At 37.3% G+C, this 22,392-nt stretch overlaps 1 protein-coding gene across 9 annotated transcripts in view; it reads left to right on the top strand.

The window, feature by feature from the left end:
- The window catches only part of FABP6 (fatty acid binding protein 6), a 69,857-nt gene that overhangs the window by 27,184 nt on the left and 20,281 nt on the right, over positions 1 to 22,392 (top strand). For 4 of the 9 annotated variants that reach the window (XM_029997612.2, XM_029997607.1, XM_029997606.2 and 1 more), the window contains exons 3-6: positions 14,826 to 14,930; positions 15,793 to 15,968; positions 17,887 to 17,976; positions 19,086 to 19,210. In XM_029997612.2, the coding sequence (XP_029853472.1) occupies positions 14,826 to 14,930; positions 15,793 to 15,968; positions 17,887 to 17,976; positions 19,086 to 19,139 (425 nt within the window). In that variant the 3' untranslated portion in view covers positions 19,140 to 19,210. Of the gene's footprint in view, positions 1 to 213; positions 269 to 603; positions 857 to 14,825; positions 14,931 to 15,792; positions 15,969 to 17,886; positions 17,977 to 19,085; positions 19,211 to 21,913; positions 22,350 to 22,392 lie in introns of those variants that run through there. The other 5 variants (XM_029997609.1, XM_041119379.1, XM_029997611.2 and 2 more) reach the window with 4 other exon arrangements.

Here is a 22,392-nt window from a genome sequence, read left to right as displayed (position 1 = left end):
GCATTTTTGTTTCTCCCCTATCCCATCTGCCAAAATGAAAATAATGAAGTAGTTAATATTAGTATGTAAAGCATCACAGACTTGCATGAGCCTAACAATCAAAGGAGATGAATAGAGCAGGATAAATGATACTTACTTTTCTTCAAACAATTGTCTCAGTCTGCCTGTTTTACAGGCTCCAGAATACAGCAGGATAGTGGTTTATATCCAGCATACCCTTGAAGACTGTCCCATAATCACAACAGAAACTCAACAATCATAAGAGAAGGTGAGAGCTAATTTTCAGATGTGCTAAGCAGTAGTGGACCCACAGACATCACTCTCTGACCTTGAGAAGACTACTTGCTCAATTCCTCTGGCCTTTGCAACATATTATTTGTAAAGGATATTGACAGCTTCAAGAGAAAAGTGTTCTAGAACTGTAAAGAATTAGTAGTTAATAATCACAAAGGGCTGAAGAAATTTATATTTCAATCCTCAGAGACAGACCTTGCAGTTCAAACCAATATCAGAATGTCTTCATCACACTTCTCTGCATTAGCAAGTTGAGAGGGATTTTTATGATAAAGCCTGATCTTGCTGTCATCCTGTCTTTGCATGCAGGAATCATTATCGTGGCTTATTCTGCATGAAGAATTCTACATTCTACCAAGAAGCAAAATGAAAAAAACAAGCACAATGAAACCAAAAGGCAGCCCACCTTGAACCAAGGCAACATTGTGTTGCAAGGCAGACCTTAGCAACCTGAAGCCAAACAGAGACCCTTGTGTTAACAGAGAGTAAACTCAAGCAAAGATCATTGTGGCTTGTTTACAGAATCTTATCAGGTGCTGCTAGCAAAAAAAGAGCTTTGAAGGTGGGTGGAAGACTTGCTGTTAAACAAGTGCAGTGTAGCATTTTCAATCAATGTATTTAATAATCTGCCTATATCTCGAATTTTGTAAATACAACAAAAATTCCAGTATCATGCAGGAAGAGCTTAAGTATTTTGGTTTCTTTAAATCTCCTGTCTTTTAGGACACAAGCTGCAACTAGCCTTATTAAGGCACAGATTTTGGCACAGAAGTCCATCTGTAGCACCCTTGGACGTTTATTCAGCTAAGAAGCAGAATTAAAGCTTTATCACTAGATGGCAGTATGGCTTATGACACTGATGTCTCTACCTGATTTTCAGTCTGCTCTCAAACACCATGCCTACTCTGGAGAAACATTCACAGAAACTCAGACTGGTTTTAGAACTACCTCAGCATCCTTACCAGGGGAGTCACAAGGATAATCCTGGACACTAGAATCCTGCATTAATGGTGGATGCAACTGTTTTTTAAACTTTGTGCAAATTTTGTCAAAGCATTTTCTGTCTGAGGAACCAGAGTATTGGGAAGTTGGCATGCTGTCCAGTCACTGAACTGAACATCCAAATTTTTAAGCATCCTGAGAATGATAAGTGATCTGTATGTTACCAAAACTGAGCCATTCAAAAATGCAAATTTAGGTTAAAAATGAAGTTTAGAAAAATAAACAATTGTTACTGTTTAGTTTTCTTGTTCCCTGCTGCTTCCCTGTCATTTCAGAGGGGAACAGCTGTTGTTTGGTACTATGAAGTAAAGAAACTTCCAAGTGGAAGTTCAGATTTTGAAGTGTTTTCCAGATTTTCCTTCTGATTCTGGAAGGAAGCTTTAAGAGAAATATGGCTTATTCCAGGGTTTAAGATAAAATCACAGCTGTTAACAACATAGTCTCATATTCCCAGTTTTACATCACTGTTGTTTGATTAATAAGGGCAAATTTATTGCTGACCAACTCAAGAATAAATAAAACTGTTGAATAGGGACACTACAGGCTAGACGTAATAAAAGCAGTTAATAGAGCAAGCAGATGCAAAGACCTGCTTGTTTTGGAGATGGTGAAGAAATGGCATGTGAGATGTATGTATCTTCTCTACTACAAAAGTATATATATTTCTCCTGTTAAATGTATCTAAGGAAATATAAACAATTGCAGATTGTTGTAAAATATGCAGTGAGATGTTACTGTGAATCATACACATCAAAGCATAGCTGAAGCCTGAAAAAATACTTATATGCAAAGAAAACTGGCTTTTCTTGTATTTCAAGAAAAGCAATGCATCCTTCTCTGCTTCACACATTTTCAAACTCTTTCTGTTCTTGCACAAATAACCTGCATTGGTATTTTCAGTGTGGCACATTATAAACACTGCACTAGCGTAAAAAAATTCATTCAAATGTTGGTTTCCCATGTCTGCCTTTGAGATTCTTTAAGACAAAATCCTTGTTTGCTTGGCTTACTAGGGTAGCAAATAGCTTATCACCATCACCAGACAGCTGTCTGTTCCATCTAACTCTTCCCTTCAGGTGAGCTGCAGGAGAAGAGAATAGAGGAAAAGCTTGACAGAGTGAAGGAGATGGGAGGGAACTAGTAAACATGATTTTAAAATATAAGAAAAAGACAACTGCAAACCAGATGTGCCTTCAAAAAAAAAGTAGTATCTAAATTTAATGTTCCCTTTAACACAGATTCAGGAACTGCAGCTGAAGGAATCCTTTGGAATAGCAGAATTTAACTGTGCATGGGGTTTATGTGCACAAATAAAGCAGCAGGCTTTACAAGTGCAATAGATAGAGGTTAATACACTTCAGAAAAATTGGTGGAGGTACAGGGCAATGTGTGGGACAAACCATCGTATCTAAAAGATGGAGGGGTGACTATTGATTTAATAGACAGCAGTGAATCAGGATTTCTAGCTATTAATCACATCTCATATGACCTGGAGCAAACTACATAATCTGTATTTAAAATACAGTACTATTGCTTTAATGATGGAGGGCTGGGGAGCAGCAGTCTGGGAAGCAGGATGCATAATAAAGTATGCTGTGTTTATTCCATGCATACTGAACTCTGAGTAACCCTTGCAGTAGAAGGAGTTCCCCTGGCAGCCCAAGTGGGGAATTTGGCCTTTCTTTAGCTCTGCAGCTCTGCGTGTTTGCTTCAGTAACCATTGATGATCCAGATACAGAGATGTTGACATTACAGAAGTAAAAATGCACGAAAATAAGGAAGTTGTGAAATTGCAGTATCTTAAGAGAAAAAATAATTATTTTTTTTAATGTCTTCCATGTTGGAAATAAGAAAATGCTGTGTTGGCATTTTCAGTAGAAACAGTCTGTTTCAAAATCAAAATATGTATTTTAATTTATTGGAATGACCTAGGAAGTTTTCTTTTGAGACATACAAAACACATATCTATTTCTAAATGGGAAGTGTCTTACTGAAGCTGAAAGTTAACCTCTTGCTCAGCCCCCATCGCTAGCCTGCATTTTTCATCATATGTATGATGGAGTAAATTCTGCAATATATTAAAGAAAATGCTCTGAGTATCCCAAACTAGAGGGACAAGGTGAAGGGTATAGGAGTGCTACCAAGGTACAGTTATTAAAAGGCACTTGTATATAATGCATTAATGGATTTGAAAACAAACATTTCAGATGTTTTAAAAATGTGTTTGTTTTAAAGCAAAGAAAAAAAAATATTTGTGGTTTTTCCCCAATATTAACTGTGATTAAAAAAAAAAAATCTAGAGCAGCATGGTGTGTAAAAATATTATTCCCACAAAAATATAAACTTTTTAATATGTAAGCTATGTATAAGCTTGCATGTTGAACAGAGATAATGTAATTCAGCATCTACACTGCAAGTCAGAAATATTTTCTAAGGAGGCAGCTTTAGTTATACATTCGATAAAACTGGGTTGGCCATGGATATGGGAGCAAATTAGACTAGACATAGTGCTGGGGTTATCTGAGACCCTTACATGTCTCTCTGGATTGCTGTCACTCTCAGCACATTGATTCCTTAAACTAAAGGAAAAACAAGGAAAAGACAGAAACTCTTAAGTCTTTGTTCTTCCTCGAAACAGTGCTTAAAACTAATGAGTTTTTCTTTAAACAGTATAAGGCAGAAACAGACGAGTGGAAAAATCATATGTCCCTGTGCTTCAAAATGTGGTCTTTTTTTTTTTTTTTTTAAACGACTCCTTACCAACGTGAAGAAGTCTTTTGTATTAGATAAATATGACACAAAGTTCTACAAAATCCTGAACGCCTTCAATTCCTGTTAGATTCTCAATTAATACAACAAAATATTTTGCCTTGCAAGACTAAATAGTAGTCTTTTATTAAGTAGATAACGTTTGTTGTTAAAAGTCCATAATTTCCTTCCTTATTACCCATAGGCTACACGCTAGCAGCATATGCTTAATAAGCCAATAATGTAAGTAAAATTGAGAAAGGCAATTAATTTGTTTATAATTTCCTTTTTTTAAAGAACTTTCCATTTTCAATGTCTCTTATATTATATCTCTGTAGATTTTGAAAACCTCTCTCTTCCATATATCAGATAACATTTAAAAACTGATTTATAACATGGTTTGTTTGGGAGGAAACAGAGCAGCTCTTAGAATAATTCCAACAGAAAAACAAGTTAAAACATGGTGTTGCGTATTGTTCTTTATTGACTTCAGTAAACTTAGTTAAAGGCAAGCTCTGTGCAGAGTGTCTCCAAGAAAGCCTAAATCAACATCACATACACTAAACCATCAGTTGCTTAGTTTCTTAGGTGGAGCAAAGCATTCTGTGATTATTACAGTGGAGTGAATGCTGCCTGCTAGAATGCAATTGTAGGGTGCTGCAGAAGGGGTATGTGAGAAGTAGGAATAACTGTAAAATATGCAAGTCAGTTCAGTGCATATGAAAATGCAAGCTCTAGGACTGGTTTCAGCAAGCTGTCCAGCTATCATGAGAGGCCTGCTGCCACCAGAGTCCATGCACAATTCCAGTTTATGCTGTAGAAGCAGGATAAGTTCCTGAAACACTGCATCTTGCCTTCATCCCATGTTCATCCTGCTGCCTTCTAAGCCTAATTTGACTAAATTACCCTACAAATTTTGTAGGTAGCTATAGCTGTAGAGAGGAGGCTTCCAGAGCATGATACCTTCCAAATACATAGTGGCTAAGAAAGAATTTGACTTTTTTTTTTTTCTTGGTGGTGGTACTGGTGTGTGGTGGTGACATCCTATTGCATTCGTTTACCCTCCCTGCTATCAGTTCCCACTAATTTTAAATGCAGGCACAGTGCACATTCATTTTATATTGGTACGTAGCTTTCCCCCCCTTTTGGTGATGACTGAGGATTGCTTAGAAGACCACAGCCATGTGACGGAAGTCTCCAAATTAGACTAGCTTACCATGAAGATAAGCTCCCATTTGGAGCTATGTTGTCCTGATGTGTCAGCAAGTACAATCATGTAGATACTATCAAGTAAATAAAAACTTTACAACATATCACATGAACTATGTAGATAAAGGGGAGATGACTATTGATTCCTATCTTTAGGGTTGTCAGTTACTAATTTTATTAGAACTACAGTTACTTTCTGTTAGGGACTTCTAGTATAAATATATGGAACAAAGAAATACAGAGGCAGTATGTTTAACTCAGTCTGCTTTTACCAGAACACTCTGCAGATAAGGTTGAATTATATCTTTCATTTTAGCAACTTTTTAAAAATTGTCTGTATTAGACTAAAACCACTGAGGTTCAAAATGTTCCATAGTGGCTCTTAATCCAAAGATGGTATTTCAAAGAAATCTTAACAGTCTTGTGTGAGCCAAATTGACAGTAGCCAAAATTAGTTTTACTGTGCATTTTCAGATTAAATGAGTCAAAACTGGCACAACAAAAATCTTCAAGTCTTCTGTTGTAATCATTACTAAAACTTTAAAATCAAGACAGCTTCCTGTTTCTGCTATCAGTCCCCATTACCATTGAATTGGATGCAATTGGTAACATTTAGTATAAGATAACTAATTAAAGGAAAGAATCCTGAAGAAAGAAAAGAACAATTATATTCACAAGAAGCTGCTGGTATCAATCTTACTGTAAAACCAAAACATTTTAGTATGTCTGTTAATGATCTTAGTTTAAAAGATGGAGAGTATACCAATAAAACTTGTTGTTGAGCTGGAAAATGTTATAGGTCCCAGCCACCTCTGTTCCAAAAAGTAATCTAAAATTTGAGTAAGTGAAGAGGAATACTTGGATGATAAAAGGAAGAAAAAGTCTGTTAATTCGGAAGTGTCTAACAGAGTTTGGCATAGCTTAGGCCAATTTATTTACTCTAGCAAAAAAGAGGATGTAACTGCTCTCTAAAGGACTTTGGGGTAAACTCAGAGAAAGAAGTTCTACTTAAAAGAATGGGCAATGCTGGCACAAATACAATCAGGCTTAGAATAACCATGCATTAATTTAAACTAGAAATTAAAAGAAGATTTTTACATACCAGGGAGTAAACTGCCTGCTATGGTAACAAAAACAAGAAATTGTATAGACTGCTATCAATTCTAGAAGAGACTGAAATGATAACAGAGATGTTCCTTCCAGTTCTTTGTTTTGGTGCTTCTTAGTCCAGGAGTGCTGATTTGATTTACTTGGGTGTTGGAGTCTGAAGAGACAACAGGAAATAACGAGTTCAGAGAATTTGTACTGAGCCTTCAGCTTGCAGAAAATTTGTTCAGTGAACCTGAACTAGGCACACATCACTAGCTCAATTAGCATAAGTGTATTTCTGCTTTTCCTCTCCAGAGCCTTGTTTACAATTATCAGTTTGGACTTCTTTATTCTTTTAATGTAGATCATAAAGTATAACTCAGACCATGATTACAGTGAGCATTTTTCAGTGGCATGGGCACCTTGTGCGGATGGATATTCCACCAGCTGCTTGTTCCCTTCTCCATGCCAATACTTGCATTATGCCAGTACAGCTGTTTGTGTGATCATGTGAAGAACTGGATCAGAGTACTGATCCAGCTGAAAAATACCTTTTTATTTTATCTTTGGAATTTTTAATTCAAATCAGGCCCGTGCTCTGGTTGCCATGCTACTGCGTAAATGGTTGTGCCAGCACAAAGTAGGAGGTGGCTCAAGGACAGCTAGGAATCACTTGAACAATTTAAGCAGCACTGTCATATCCTTAGGCTGCTCTAATTGCTCTCTGGTTTGCAGTCACCACTAGGCCAATGGAAGGGCTACATGTTGTTGATGATGATGGTGCCATTCATCTTCCTCTCCTCTCTCTTGTACCTCCTGTTGTACTGGCAGGGCCTGACCATGCAATTGAGACAGTTCAGAGAGCCAAATCAGCTGAAAACTGATGAAACCACCTGAAAACTAAGCACTTCTTTTTTCTTTTTTTTTTTTTTTTTGTTTTCCTTAGGTTTAGTTTTCTGTGGGTTTAGTTGCCCAGGCCAGATCTCAGCAGTTCCACTGATGTAGCACTTGGAGATGTGGAACACCAGTCAGGGGCACCAGAACCAAACGCTTCTTACAGAAGCTATGCCAGCTTGTACAGCTTGAAATGAATCACTTCATTATCTCGCTCTTTGGAAACTACCTTTCTGGAGATTCAAACAGACTAAAGGTTTTCCTTGGGATAAGAGTGTTTTGGCAGGAAATAATCAAGTTTCCTTTTAGGGAGTCCCAAAAATACTGGATTTTTGGAAGATCTGTGCCTTCCTCCCCTGCAAATGTTTCTATCTCCGAGCTTCTGGTAGGATCCTTTCTTTCCTGTTTTTGTTAGGCAGAACCTACCCATCAGAATGTCATGTCTGGGGCAAGGCCAGTGTACTGTGTCACCTGTAGAAGTCCTGTAGAGCTGGCTGGTGCATTTCTGTTAAATATTTAGACTCTGTACAAGCATTAGCTTTTCAATAATTCAACTGCATCTTGTTGGTAATTACTTTCTACTGCTTATGGGTTTAGAATAGTAACACCTAGTACTATTCTAAATGGGTACTTAATAAGGCAACATTATAATAGGACTCCCATGGAATTACACATTACATTAACACCAAATGAGTTCATTCTGAATTCATTATGAATGATTACTCTGAATACCAAAGGAATTAATAATCATTAGGCATGTACTATGGAAGGTTGCTGAATAATTGCCAGATACAGCTGTTTTAAGAATTTACAAGCTTTCCTGATCAAGTTTCATTCTGAAAGAATCATTAAGTGTAACTTTCTTTTTCACTGGAGAGTTCCTACTTTTATTTTGCATCTGTACTCCTTGTTCAATTGCATTCCAGTTCTAAAAGCACTTCAAAGATAGTCACTCAGCCTAGTTCATTCACTAATGGAATTACTTTCCTTATCTCCATTTTGTCTTTTGAGTGTATCTCAGTTGGCTTTATACAACACATCTGAAAGGTTAATAAACTTTAAAGCATGCTGGGAGACATTCAAGGGCAGGGTGACTCCAACATGACAAAAAGAATGCAAAAGCGTTATATTTATGACTTTGTGGCAAGTAAATTCTGAAGGTAAAGATATCCAAGGCCTTTGATTTGGTTCCTGAAAGTTCCCTCTGTTCCTACCAGCATTTGAAGACTCAGCTGTTTTGCATATCAGAGGTAGCTGACTTGGGAGAAAGAGGGAATTAACTGCTTGCTTTAGATGAACTTTTCCCTTGGGTATAAGCTTCTGCTAGAGTTTTACTTCTTTGACACGCTAACTTTTATTCATGCTGTTTACAACACCACACAGTTGCAGCTCACTTCATCCTGATAAATTCAAATACAGTGTTGAGCTTTTCTGCATAACTTCTCATTGTAACTAGTAGTTTGATTCCTGCCCATAGTCCTGAGAATATATATTCAAATATGAGATTTACTATGTGTTGATGTTTGTCATCAAAAATCAGTGACTGAGGTTTCGAAGTTCAGTAAGCACAACTGTGTGTGTATGTATGTTTTTGGGTTCTTTTGGTTTCTTTTCCCACTCAGACAAATTCAGTATAAAAAGCCAGTACACCTTAGACCTCATAAAATAAGGTTATGCCATTTCCTTGCATTCTGTCTGCAAACAGTGCTGCTCCATCTAAGCATGCACACCCTATTTGTGTTTCTCTGTGACAGCTGAATCCACTCAGTGGGTTTCACAAATGCCAGTCTGCTGCAAATAGCTTTTGCACATAAAGTTAGATTCAATAAATTGTGTTAAAGTGTTAGTTCAACTGTAGATGATTACCACTGAATTCAGGGGAGCCAGCATTTGGCCTCTGATCTATAATGTTTAATTAAATCTGTATGAAGCAGTCCTGTGTCTTGCTGATTGCTAAGATCGCAATACAAATGTATTTCTGTTTAAGCAAAGGCGAATACTGTACGATATGTCAGTGATGCCATAAAGCAATGCTTAGGAAATCATCTTCATTTAGAACTATGTCCCAAAATGAAACATATGAAGATAATTGCTTGTATAAATACTGACATATTTTTATATATTTTGTAAAGATAAATGATACATTTAACATGACTCTTATTGAGATGATTATAACCAGCTTGGGGGATTTTTTTTTTTTTTTTTTTTTTTTTTTTTTTTACAGTTAGAGAATGAAGGGATCGGCAGTTTGTCTTGGAGATTCAGCTGTGGCACAGGGCTAGCTGCAAACGCTGGCATGCTATAACTGAAGTCAGGGGTTTACACGGGTGAGGTGGGGGCTCGGTGTAGGACATGCTGCCTGGCACACGGGCCCTGACAGTTGGCCACCAGATGGCAGACAGTCTCCTATAGAATAATGATATTTTCTTTTGACCTACATAAAGAACAGCTGCATCTTTCTCTATTGAAAATAATAGATGGTGCCAAGTACACTGAAGATAATGGCCACTTTCTGAAAGCTGTTTTCAGCTTTTACACCTGAAGCTTTTTATTCTTTTGCATTTCTCTGTTCCGATTCTCACCTTGTGCCAGGGAAATACCTTTTATTTTTCCACTGACCTCAGTTATAGCTGTTAATTCAGTTGGGTTTGAACTGACTTCTGTTAAGCAAAAGTATAACATAACCAAGGGTGTTTGCAGCAGTGTGCAGGCTCTACATTGTAGTAGTTGGAATGGATGAAATACACGTAATGTATTTAAAATACATGTTTACATAGACATAGATAATTTTGTTTTAATTGATTCTTTTTTTAACTGGATAATTCTGGAGTTCTCTGCACCATTCAGCCCACCAAGGATGAAGCACTGCTGTAGAGGTATTCAAAAGGAACATCACATGCTCACAGCTCGGAAGAGGCAGAAAAATCACAAATATTGTAAATGCAAAGTGTAAGGTCATTAAATGGATACTGGTTTTAGCTGAAACCAGCTGAAGAGATAGGGACTTGAATGACTAACCTTAGCAATTGTGCAAGTGACTGTAACTTCAGTAAAGTAAGAGGGCCTCCATTCCTTTATTCTTGGAGTAAACATTGTCCTGACTCAGTATTTGGAAGACTTCTTAATTAAATTCTTCATTCTCTAATACACTATCAAATTTAATTACATTTTATAACAAAAAAGGCAGGAATGAAAATAAGGATTTATGTCAGAATAAGTGAGCAGAAACATGGGTGCAAATTCACAATGCACATTAAAAACTCCTCTGCACAGACAGGTACAGATGATGGCACATTTGCTCAAAACTTGTTGTAAACTGATTTGGATCCTGAGCAGCCAGGGAGAGCAAGCAGAATTATTACCACCGTGTAGCTTTACCTTTATTGTTTGGATGGATGTTTCTAACCTGCACTGGTACTCTCATGTGTACAGCGTAGTGTACACCTCCTTGGAGGTGAATAAACTCATACTTAGTGTGTGGCAAGAGTGACCCACCCAGTCAAATAGTTATTCTTTGGTAATTTACTGTACTACATGCTAGCTCTATGCCCACCACATTCCCACTGCAGGCAAGCTCTAAGTATTGTATAGTTGTGTAGATGTCAGCATTTTTATATCACATCACAAGCAAGCTATCAATATAATTTGATCTTTAGAGAGAGAGAGAGAGAATATAAAAGCTCAAGTACTGTTCATATAATCTGATTATCTTTTTCCTGTTTCACAGAACTGTGGTATTTTTCTTATCCAGTTTGATCTATCTTCCAAGGTCCAAGTGGTGTTACTACACCAGTGGTATTGTCCTCCAATAAGTTTTATGTAAACAGAAGAGTTTATGGCTTGAGTTCGTTTACCTTCTTCACAGGGTTGTGCATGTCTGTCTGGAACACTGAGAGCCTAAGTGCAAGACAGAGGCCTTCAGTGCTTGGCTAACCTGAGGACAGTCTCACCAGTCACCCACTCTCCAAAAGCACAGCTGGGGCTGGACACTGGTTATCTTTCAGTATACACAGAGCTACACGGAGACAGCAAGATACTTAACTAGGGACTTGCTCAGCCAGTTGTGCTAAGCAGCTCTAAAGATTCTCACAGCCCATCAGTGGAGCAAGTGTAAAATTCCCTGGGTGACTGAAAGTAAATGGTTGCTCAGAGCTCTCATTGTTTGCTTCTAACAGCTGGTTTATTATAAGAAAGTTTAAATTAATGTGCCATCCTCTGGACACTGGGTTAATGCCTGGACTTAGGATTTCTTACTGGCTGCATCATCCATTCACTATATCATAAACTCTGATAGGTCACTTTTTCTCAGTGTTTGAGCTTTCTCATGTATGAAATAGGCTTGATGATACTTTCCTCTAAATGGTATTTTTGAATCTGTGTATGACTGAAATTACTAGGGGTTTTGCCTCTATTAATGGCATAGAGTTTACACTGTTGTAGCTTAACTGGTGTCTACTTAGCTTTACCAGAGCAATAAGAACTGAGGCTTCTATGTATGTGCAACCACTTCATTGTTTTCCATGCTAATGCTGTTTTTCTTTATATAGATGGGCCTAAGCATCTGGGTCCAGCTGATAAAGAAAGTTTCCTTTTCAGTTGTCTGCTCCTGCACAATTGGTCATTGAGTTCAGCAATCTTGGGATTAAGCTGAAGGAGCTTTGATTAAAAAACTAAGTGTCAAATACGGTTGCAGGACAGTCAGAATCATTTTACAGACACTTTTAAATCAAGTGCAAAGGCAACTCTGGTGGTGAAACAAGTTTCTCTGTTCCTTTTCTGAATCTTATGTATTTGTAATTGATACAGAAACCCCCAGTTTCATACTTTTCTCCCACACTCCTGTGTTTTGAATGCTAATCACAGGGGACAGAAAATGTTCACAGAGGGAAGGTATATGGCTCTCTTCTATTTCAAGTATGGAGACATACTTTTAATTGCATGCAGACAGCAGATGGTATGGCTTTTGTGGCATCATGAACTCCAGCACAATATAGTCAGCCACTGCACAGCATGGTACAATTTAAAGCAGAGTAAATATGGGGAGAGTGAAGGGTTAGGGGTGGGAAGGCAGTAATTCCTAGGACATTTGTTCTATTTTTATTTTACAAATTGACCATGATTTTGTTATGCTTCACTCTTGTTCACTTTCTGCATCTGTTCTAGAAAACTGCTTTCCTGCCAGGAACATACAGCCAAACAAATAGTTTTAAAAGGATGTTTGTCAACTGCAAAAATCACATCTCCATTTGAAAGTTTTATGTTTTCTTTCATAAGAAGATGTAAGATTTTGAAGTTACTTTCTCTCAGACTTCAGAAGGGGAAACAGGTAAAAAAACCCCAGAAATAATATAAATTCCCAACTAATAAACATGAGGCAAGCTCTTTTCCAGTCCACAGGTATAATCTGCCACAAAACTGATTCAGAATTTTCTAAAGCTTTTTCTGGTCAGAAAATTCTTTTCCATTAGAAGTCCCCTTCTCACTTGATTCAGACTTTTCACCCATCAGTCACTGTGTTATTCTGGAATACCTCTCATTTTTCTCCTGTAAGGAAAAGTTTTGAAACTGCAAAAATTTTCCTAAGACAGGAAGTATTTACCTATAAAAACCTCATATGCCCTGTGTATTCTGTAATTGGTTTAAGGGCTGTATAACTTACGGACAGCAGAGGCTTTGCATAAAAGAAAGCAGCTTAGTAAGTAAAATAAAAAATTAATAAAAATTAGAGAGGATTTTTTTCATTGAGTTGCAACTTACCCTGACAAGTAATATGCCATTAAATATATATGTATATATAGCAAATATATTTGAGTTTAATAAAACCTTAAACCCCCCCCCCCAACAGATACTAATTTAAGGAGTTATTGTACACACTGGTATCCTGTGACAAAATAGTTGGGTACAAGCTGTCCTATTTCTAGCTTCTTTTGAATTTAATGCTGGTAATCTACATCCAGTCCCAAATCTGTGAGGCTACATCAAGACACAGCCAGTATGTGACCATAGGAGAGAGGACCCATAGGATGCAGGATTCACTAAGAGGCACCATTCTGTCTCAACTCAGTAGAACAGCTTGCAAACTACACTACACTCTCCAACATGCAGGATTTAGAGCACAGGCTGAGGGAGTGTACCACTAACTGTGTGAATTCAGAGGCAATGTTACTGGTAATAAAACTGTTAGATGTAGCAATGCTTTGAATGTGTATAGTTTTACAGTAATGATATATCATGATTTATGATATTTTTTACTGAAGTTTCATCCCATTACTGAAGTTTGTCATGTTCTCTGACAGAGTGGAGTATGGATAAGTCTATTAGTTAGACACACAGAAATGGTTATACAGAATACATTAATTTGAAAGTATACCAAGGAGAACAGTGGTGAAGTTTAGTGGACCTTTGTTTTCCATGTTTTTAGTCACCCAGCCTATGTTCCTGTTCTTCTGATCAGTTTCTTGACTCTAAATAGACATGTTCTTGCATTAGCATGTGGGATTAAATTAATTGCATTTAAGAAATGGGACCCACTTTGCCTATAGCAAAACTTGTTGAATGCTGTTACGTATTTCTCCAGACTTTTATGAAACCAAGGAAAAAATAGATTTTCTGTTCTTTCCAAAATTTTATTACTTTAATTAACTAAAATAAAATTCTAATCTATGACACTATTTTCACATAAATCCTAGGAATGTTTTTGTTCGGATTAAAAATTGTTGGTCTGCATCCTCAGCCAGCGGAGCTATGCCAATACACAGCAGCTGGGAATTTCCTACCCTGCTATCTGTGTGTGGCAGTGGAGTCATTAGGCATAGGACATCTCCTGTATGCATTCTAAATTACCCAGCAGACTCCCTGACTTTTAACATATGGTTATCTTACATAAATCAGAGCTCTGCTTTTTCAAAATAAGTATATTTTTTGTACTTTGTGGGAATACTTGCTAAGCAATACAAAGCACTATTTGTCTCTTGATATTAAATAAGGTATGGGAACATGGTGCCACGGACTAATCTCATGTACTTTACATCCAAGTAGTGTAAAATATTTCATAATTCTTTTTTCTGTGTGGAGATAAGGTAAGACATGTGCAGGTGCAGTAATTTACCTAGAACCTTGTCATTGCCCATATCCTACCAGAATTACTTAGGAATCTGTGCAGCTTGTTTCTTATTTTCATATTTTAACTAGTACAGGGTATGCTTCCAAATAAAGCAAGGCTGTGATCTGGGGACACTGCTTTGAAGCCGTTTTCTCCCTGTTTCATTAGAACATATTTTACCATTATGCCATCCTAAATGCAAAATCAGTGGACCCTTGAAAGTAAAAATATATCATTTTGTTTAAACATGCACTAAAATGAAAACCGAGATTTTGTCCTTGATTTCTGCTGATCTCCAGATTATTGTCAAGAATGTATAACCTTGAATTATAACCTTGATTTTCATACAGGTCAATGGCATCCATGCTAGTGACTCACATAGATCATAAAAGTATATTTCCAAGGGGTGTGGGCTGAACAGCTTGGGCTGGTTTATAAAAAAGAGGGCCTCAAGCCATCTGCACTTGCCCATTCTTCTTTGTTCCAGCTGCTATTCTGCTCCACCAGCCACATCACCAGGGCAACATGGCATTTACAGGCAAATACGAATTCGAAGGCGATGAGAACTATGATGACTTTGTGAAGAAGATTGGTAAGTATGTCTTGGGGTGTAAAAGTCTTAAAGGTTATAAATTAGTTAAAAAATTCGTTTTAAAAAAAAGGTTTTTTACTGAAATGTGCCGAGATCAACGGGGGCTAAGACTGGTAGAAGTGCTCTGCACTTCAGCAAGGAGATTCAGTTTTCATTCTTTTAAGCAGCATTATCAGCCACAGGAAAAAGTCCTGTTCTACAGAAGTAGTATTCCTTTCTGGCAGCAGAATGAAGGGTCAAGATGTTTGCAGTATGATGATTGTGAAGGTCACTTTTTCTGTCCTTAGTATTCATTGGTGGGAGTATAAATTTAGTGTGAAAATGCTTGTCAAAATCTTACACAGGACCAGGTTTCTGTGAATGCTTTCAGAAGACTGTGCAAACCTGTTTCAGAGATTACCCGGTAAAAGCTCTTAGAGCGGTTTTCATGCTATGATCATAAGTTCAGTGCTTGTGTTCATTTATTTAAAAAGCAATAGCAAATAGTAAATAGGTATATGCAGCTATATAGCAAAGGTACAAGTTCTTACACCTTAAATTCTATGCATCTGCATGTGTAGATTAAGTAGAAGGAAATATTTATATGTATTTTGTATCTATACATTTATTCAGTGTGTTGTTTCTCAGGGAAAAGAATGCAAGACCAAAACAGTATTTTAGCAAATGCACTGATGCACCTGTATCTTCCTTTATACCAGTAATTTAAACTCAGAGCTTTGATACTGCTGTAAAAAAAAAAGAAAAAACCAACAAATCGGATGCTCAGACATCAATGTCTGAGAACAAACATACTATTTGCATGCTTCAATTCAAATACAGCTGGTAGGCTATAAGATTCAATAAACTGTATGTTTCTATTAAGGTCTCCCCAGTGAGAAGATTGAAATGGGAAGGAATTGCAAAATAGTCACTGAGGTAGTGCAGAATGGAAATGACTTCACCTGGACACAGCATTTCCCAGGAGGCCACACCACAACCAACACATTCACAATTGGCAAGGAAGCAGACATGGAGACAATGGGTGGTAAAAAGTTCAAGGTAAATTAATTTAGCTCTTAAGTTCTACACTGTCTCAGCTGTTTTTTTAATTTAGGGTGAAAATCAAATCTGTCTTAGGGACATCTTCCTTAAATTTTTTCATCTGTCATAGCTTAGAAACATATGATTTTTTACCAATTTCTTGATGCCCCTAGCAAAATATCTAAATCTGATTTTAAAGAGAGCTAGAGCTTCAAAACTGTATGTACTAATAAAGAACAAGGGTAGAGTGTCAAGCATCTACTGGTGTCACAGCTCAAGCAAACATAATGCTCATTAAAACTCTAAAGAGCTGGTTGGCAGCTGTGTCATTGTCCAGCACCATACAGCAACTGCAGCACACTCTGAGGGGAGTGCTGTGGTCCCTAGTTCTGCCCATGCCTGTCAGCAGTGCTCACCTTTTGAAGTCACCTGGGCCTGAGTCTTAAACAAAAGACTGTGTAAAGTGAAGGGGAAAAAAATAAGATCTCTGTATCCTCCTTCCTATTGGAAGGACAGAGCAACTTCCAACTTAAGCAAACTCTAGTGAGATGGAAGATTACACAATATCGATCTGCTCCTCTCATGGACAAAATATAGATACAAAACCTGCTGTAAAATGGTTGCTTTACTTACCTTATTCATTTCTCATCTATTTAAAGGGATAAGACAGTTTGGGACAGCTAAACTCTGCATTTGTGAGGTGTCCAGAACCCTACAATAGATTACTGGATAAACGCTTTATACATATTGAAAAGACAGGAAAACCAGCAATTGCATCAGGGAGCTGTGACAAACTGAGAACAGCAATAGCATTGCATGATTTCCAAAATGCTTTTTTAGTCACACCTTTCTGATTACGAGAGGAAAAAACCCTTGTCTTTGGCTTTGAGAAATCATTGTGAAACCTGACAGATAGAGTAAGACACAATTCTACTTGGTCAATTTATTGCAAACTTAACCATTTTGAAATATTACAAATTCCATTCTCTTCTCTTTGGCCCTGGGCACTTCAGCAGTCCAAAGCCTATTAAGGAGCCAAAGATGGAGGCAGGGTAAATGACCCTCAGCAGAGAAACCACTGCCTTTTAGTACAGTGTCACTAAACAATATATAAACTAGTAAGATGGTTTCCTGGTATCTGGTAAAACCTGTCCACTCATCTCTTCATTTTGCAAATTACTTTTTTCTCCTATAAATGACTGGCTCATCTGTCTTTATTACTAAAAGCATAGGCAAGACTGACTAGTTATACAGACAAGATTGATTTTGTGATGGAACTACATAACTAATTTTGGCAGTCAGCTGAGCTGCTGTAGTATTTGTGATCTTCATAGTAGCATCCTGACATACTACTTCCATACAGAAGCAGCTTTTACAGCAGTTGGCACATATTATAGTATGAAGGTGTGACTGCAGACTGTGCAGTCATGTTCACCTATACTTAACATGAGCGAGATGAATTCTAGTGTAGTTAGAGGTATGAAACCCAGATCTAGGGTGAAGATTCATGTCACTTGTCCACAGTGACTGCCGCTTGCAGGCAGGTTTAGTAGTATCTGAGAATGCTACTTCAAAATTAACTGATACAATCGTGCCTTTTACTTCACTGTCAAAACAAGAGAACCACGTAAAACCTTAAGGACTAAATGAGAACCATAGTCTGTAGTCAGGTAATTTTTAGAGCTATGAATGAATGTTGTGTAGATATGGAACTTGCATATATTGTTAGATGAACATTTTTCTATTTAAATTGTGAACATTTAAGAACTAAAGCGCAAGGATTTTAGTCTTGTTCATGAAGCTGCATGTGTAATACACAACTACTACTCTTTTTAAAAGTAAAAACTTTAAGCATCAGGTGTACAGATGTTTACAGTGTATCTGATAATATAAATGCCAGTAGCCCCAGGGAACATTAAACCTTTCTCTATTACAGGCAACTGTTAAAATGGAAGATGGGAAAATAGTAGCTGATTTTCCCAACTATCATCATACTGCAGAGATTTGTGGAGGAAAGTTAGTGGAGGTGAGTTCTCAAATATCCAGGTTAGTTTATAAAAACCAACAAACCAACCAACAAAAACCCACAAGAGCAAAATTCTGAGTTTAGAAAAAATCTTTATCTAAAAGTAAAGCAAAATTATTCAATAACTTTCTCATTCACTCTAAATAATCTTCTACAATTTTGTGCAGGTTTAATCCAAAAATTGAATGAACAAACTTTTCATCATGTATTTTTGATAAACTTGAAATGTAGATCTTGCATCTTAGGCCCAGACACACAGTTTTATAGCTGTAAGACTGGAATGTTGAGACTGAAATATTCCCAAGCTGCTATGTCTTCAACTGTATTCACTGTGCCTATGCCTCAAGAATAGAAAATAATATATATAAAACTTTTCACCTACTACTTAACTTTATAGAAACATGTATTAACTTTGTTTCATTCTTAGAAAACTATTGAGCTGCAACTCCTTACAAAACTCTATTTCCTTAGTCATACCAAAGGAAAAAAACAAAACAAAACACAAGAGGTTGGATTTCAAGTAGTATCCTAGTTTATCAACAAAATGGCAACATACCTTTGGAAGATTACTGAAACTACAGTTCTTGTAGTGAAACTTGTAAAACAGATAGGATGGTCAAACATCATGATTTCTGATTCTCAGAAGTTGTCCTGAGTTGACTTATGTCTGTGTCAGTTATGTATGTCTGAGTGCGTCTTCAACAGAGACTAACCAGAAGTAAGTTACTCTATGAATGAAGAAAGGACACTCAGCCTCCCTAAAAGTAATAGTGTCAATCATTTATTGCTTTTGGAGAACAATTATCTCACTTGTCTAAAACCCTGATAACTTGGAGTTGGGGAAGCCACATCTAACACCAGATACATTTAAGTTATCCCTAAACCCCTGTTTAGAAGTTGTGCTTTTTGTGTAAGAATATTTTTGCACTGTGTAGTTCAGACTTGACAAGGACATTCAGCTTATTTTCTAGATATGTCTTCTACCAAAGGGTAAATGTTGCTTCAGTAAAGGACAGGTTCTGTAAGCCAGTCATGAGGTCTTTTTATTTGTGACACTGAAGCTCTAATTACACTGTTCAACCAAAGTTTTGGTTTTTTCTTTATTCCAGACTTCTACTACTTCTGGTGTAGTCTACAAAAGGACCAGCAAAAGGATCGCTTAAGGCAGTAAAGCCAGTCTTTTCCAGTGCACTGAAAAACAAACAACAATACAAATAAATAAATTAGTGCTGAGTGTCTTTCCCTCTTTCTTTGCATTACAAACACGAAGAACTGTTTTTCAGAGTAATGTTTTCCTCAACATTAATGCTTAACCCCATTCCTAAAGATCTGACAAATACTCAGAAAATCAGAAGATGCAACAAAGCATTTAATGATGCTGTCCAGTCTAAGTATTTCAGGATATGCTACATACTTGGTATATTCAATTGTTGTCTACTATCTGCTTAATAAAAGCTCTATTCAGCTTCTGTCTAGAGAATAGGACAATACTCTGCCCAAAGCATAACATCAAAATGCAAGATGATGGTAGTCTTTTGCCCTGTTGCTGGTTGGAGGGCAGAAATTTAGGAGCCTGAAAACAAGAAAAAGTCAGTTTATCACTCATTAAAAGATATGCTTTCATACTGCTATCACGGTTTTCTTGTTCCCATCAGTGTCTCCTCTTGACCCAAACTTCTAAGACATGTAAGGTTTTACAGACTCCTGCAGGAAAACATGGCATCTTATTTTCTCAATGCAATCCTGTTATTTACATACAGCGCATGTGAAAACCTGTTTTCTTGAACACAATAGGAATGAAATATAACACAGTTTTTGGCTTCACTGTTCCAAATCATTTCTGGCCAATACCTGGTCCACAAAGGGTTTTCCTTTTCAGACTCCTTTTTCCAGCTATCTTGCTTTCTGGATCCACATAGCTCCTTGCCCTCACAAGGTACTTATGCCCTGTTTAGTTACTGTGTCTTGTGGCCGCAAAAATTCATTTTCTGATCAGACTATGTACGTGACCGATAATCCCAATCATTTCAGGTATCTTGCATTAAAAAAAGGCTTTTAATTTCATTTTTATGTTTTTCCTCAGTAGAGATTACTAAGCTTTCCAGCTGCAACAAGGCTTCATCCAGACTCCATCATTCAACCAAAACAGACTGCACATGTCTTTTTTACGACCAGGTGTTGCTCAATATATTACTTACTCTGTTTCCAAGGCAAAGCATAATGCTGAGCTCTAATTAAACATGAGTCAAATCTGCAACCTGTTCAATCTTGAGACATTCTTTTGGTACTTGCAACAAACAGATCTACTGATTTGATAGAATTTTGTTGAAATTCAGGCTCTTCAGTTATATGAGGTCATACTGAGGAGTAATAAGGGATCTCTTCAGGCTTACTCATCTGAGTTCAAGTCAGCTAGTACCTTCCTCTGCAAATAATAATGTTACATCTTAGAACACCTGAATTTAGAATATACCCATCATATTCAACACTTAACCAACTACACAGAATGACCTGTAGAGTTAGGCACAGGTAGACACTGGGCAAGCGTTGTATGAAACTAAAGCTCATACTAGAATTAAGGGATGGTGGTGTTTTGTCTGAACCATTCACACCCACAAGAACCTGCTCTGAAAGAGATGATGCTGATACCTGACAGTTCCCTGCTTTGAAAACAAAATGGAACCAGCCACCACTAATTCCAGTTCTAGAAGCAACTACATTTAGTCTTGTGCAACTGGCACATTTTGTTTTCACATTTTGCATATGATCAAGTAACCCCCATTATACAGACAACAATACTTTGAAAGGAAGGGTGGGATATTTAGGCTCTCTAGAAAGCATATAAGGGGTGCTTTCACATGGGAAAAAAAAGCATTGCTGCCTTTTCAACTGGAGAACATTCTTGAGGCTTGTCTTGAAATGGCAGTATAGAGAGCAAAATACACACCCCCTTAAAGAAAAAAAAACGTGTAAAATTATCACTAAGAATCCATCAGTTTGGCCCACATTTGCTAGCATCTAGACTTCTCAGTAAAAAATACCACTAAGCTAAATTTTATTAAACACCACCTGTATACTTTACTGATGAGTTGATTATACTGATCAAAGAGCATTATATCAACTTTAAATTGTTCACTACAGTGTGTAAAACTTGCTAAAACAAAGGGATCAAACAGTGGCTTTGACAACTTCGCAAACAGCAAGTTGCGGCTTTCTCACAAATAGCAAGATGGTAGTAGTTTCCTGTTTAAAAAAACCAGCAAGCTACAGCTGTAAGATTTTTTTTAAAATAAATTCATTTTAACCTTTGATGCCTGATCAACATTAGCAGACTTTTTTCCACCTGTATCCCTACTGCAGCTCTTGTCAGCACTCACTAATACAGTTTTTCTAACATCAGCTTTCTCATTTGTTTGGTTACCTCTGCAACATCCTCCCATGTAAGGAGGTAACTAGTGCCATACCCCATTTTGTATTCCTAGCCACGTTCCTCTGCATTTGCTTTTGCAGCAGCCTTTCTTACTTCAAAGTCTGCCAGAGAAGAATGAGTTAATCAGCATGTAAAAATTCTGATCTATGACTATGCTGCAACTGACAGCATCAAACAGCACAATCACAGGGTGGGAAGTTTTGCATCCATTTGTTTAAAAATTAACTCAGCTTTGCATGCACCTCTGCAGCTCCCTCCAAAAGTAATTGTGGCAAAAAGCCTTCAGAAAAGTGTCCTTAGGTTGGCTGAACTTTATTCTACATTCATTCTTCGTGAGGAGGTATGTTTTCACAAAAAAAAAAAAAAAAAAAATTAGTCACATGAAAAAGTATTTCCTAGAAATTAAATGTGTGGAATTGCCACAAACACTTAAAGCATTTTGGAGAGAACTGTCAATCGAAGCAGTATTAGGCCAACTCAAATTCTCATAAATCTTTTCCCTGTCAGGGTCTGCTGTGAGACTTAATCTGCCCCGACTCCACCCATGATACAACAGCACAAACAGAACCTAGAAGTCAATGGACAATTCCTGCTTAGAAAATACAGTTACCAGAAGAAAGATTGAACATACAACTTCATTCTCCTGTTCAGCCTTTCAATCTCCTCAGGTAAGATGGCACCCCCAAGACACACTGGCCACGTGAGCTGGAACAATCTGTTCTTATACTGGTTTATGTCCCTACCTTGTCTCTGCACATTTTCTGCCTTTCTTGTGCAGTGACCAAATTCCTTATCTGCCTAATCCTTCACAATGTATTATTTGGCAAGGCCTTTCCATCACATTTGTCCTACCACTCTTCTGTAAAACATTGAGTGCTCAGATCAAGTATTTTTAAGGTATAAACATACATTCTTGACTAGCTCTTAGAAGCTAAGGAGAAACACTGGGGGGAAAAAAAAAAGGGGGGGGGGAGGGTACAAAGAGG

This window comes from Aquila chrysaetos, chromosome 22 (assembly GCF_900496995.4).
Source record: "Aquila chrysaetos chrysaetos chromosome 22, bAquChr1.4, whole genome shotgun sequence".
NCBI lineage: Eukaryota > Metazoa > Chordata > Aves > Accipitriformes > Accipitridae > Aquila > Aquila chrysaetos.
Note: the sequence above shows the minus strand (reverse complement) of the source record. Positions and strands in the feature narration are given on the sequence as shown.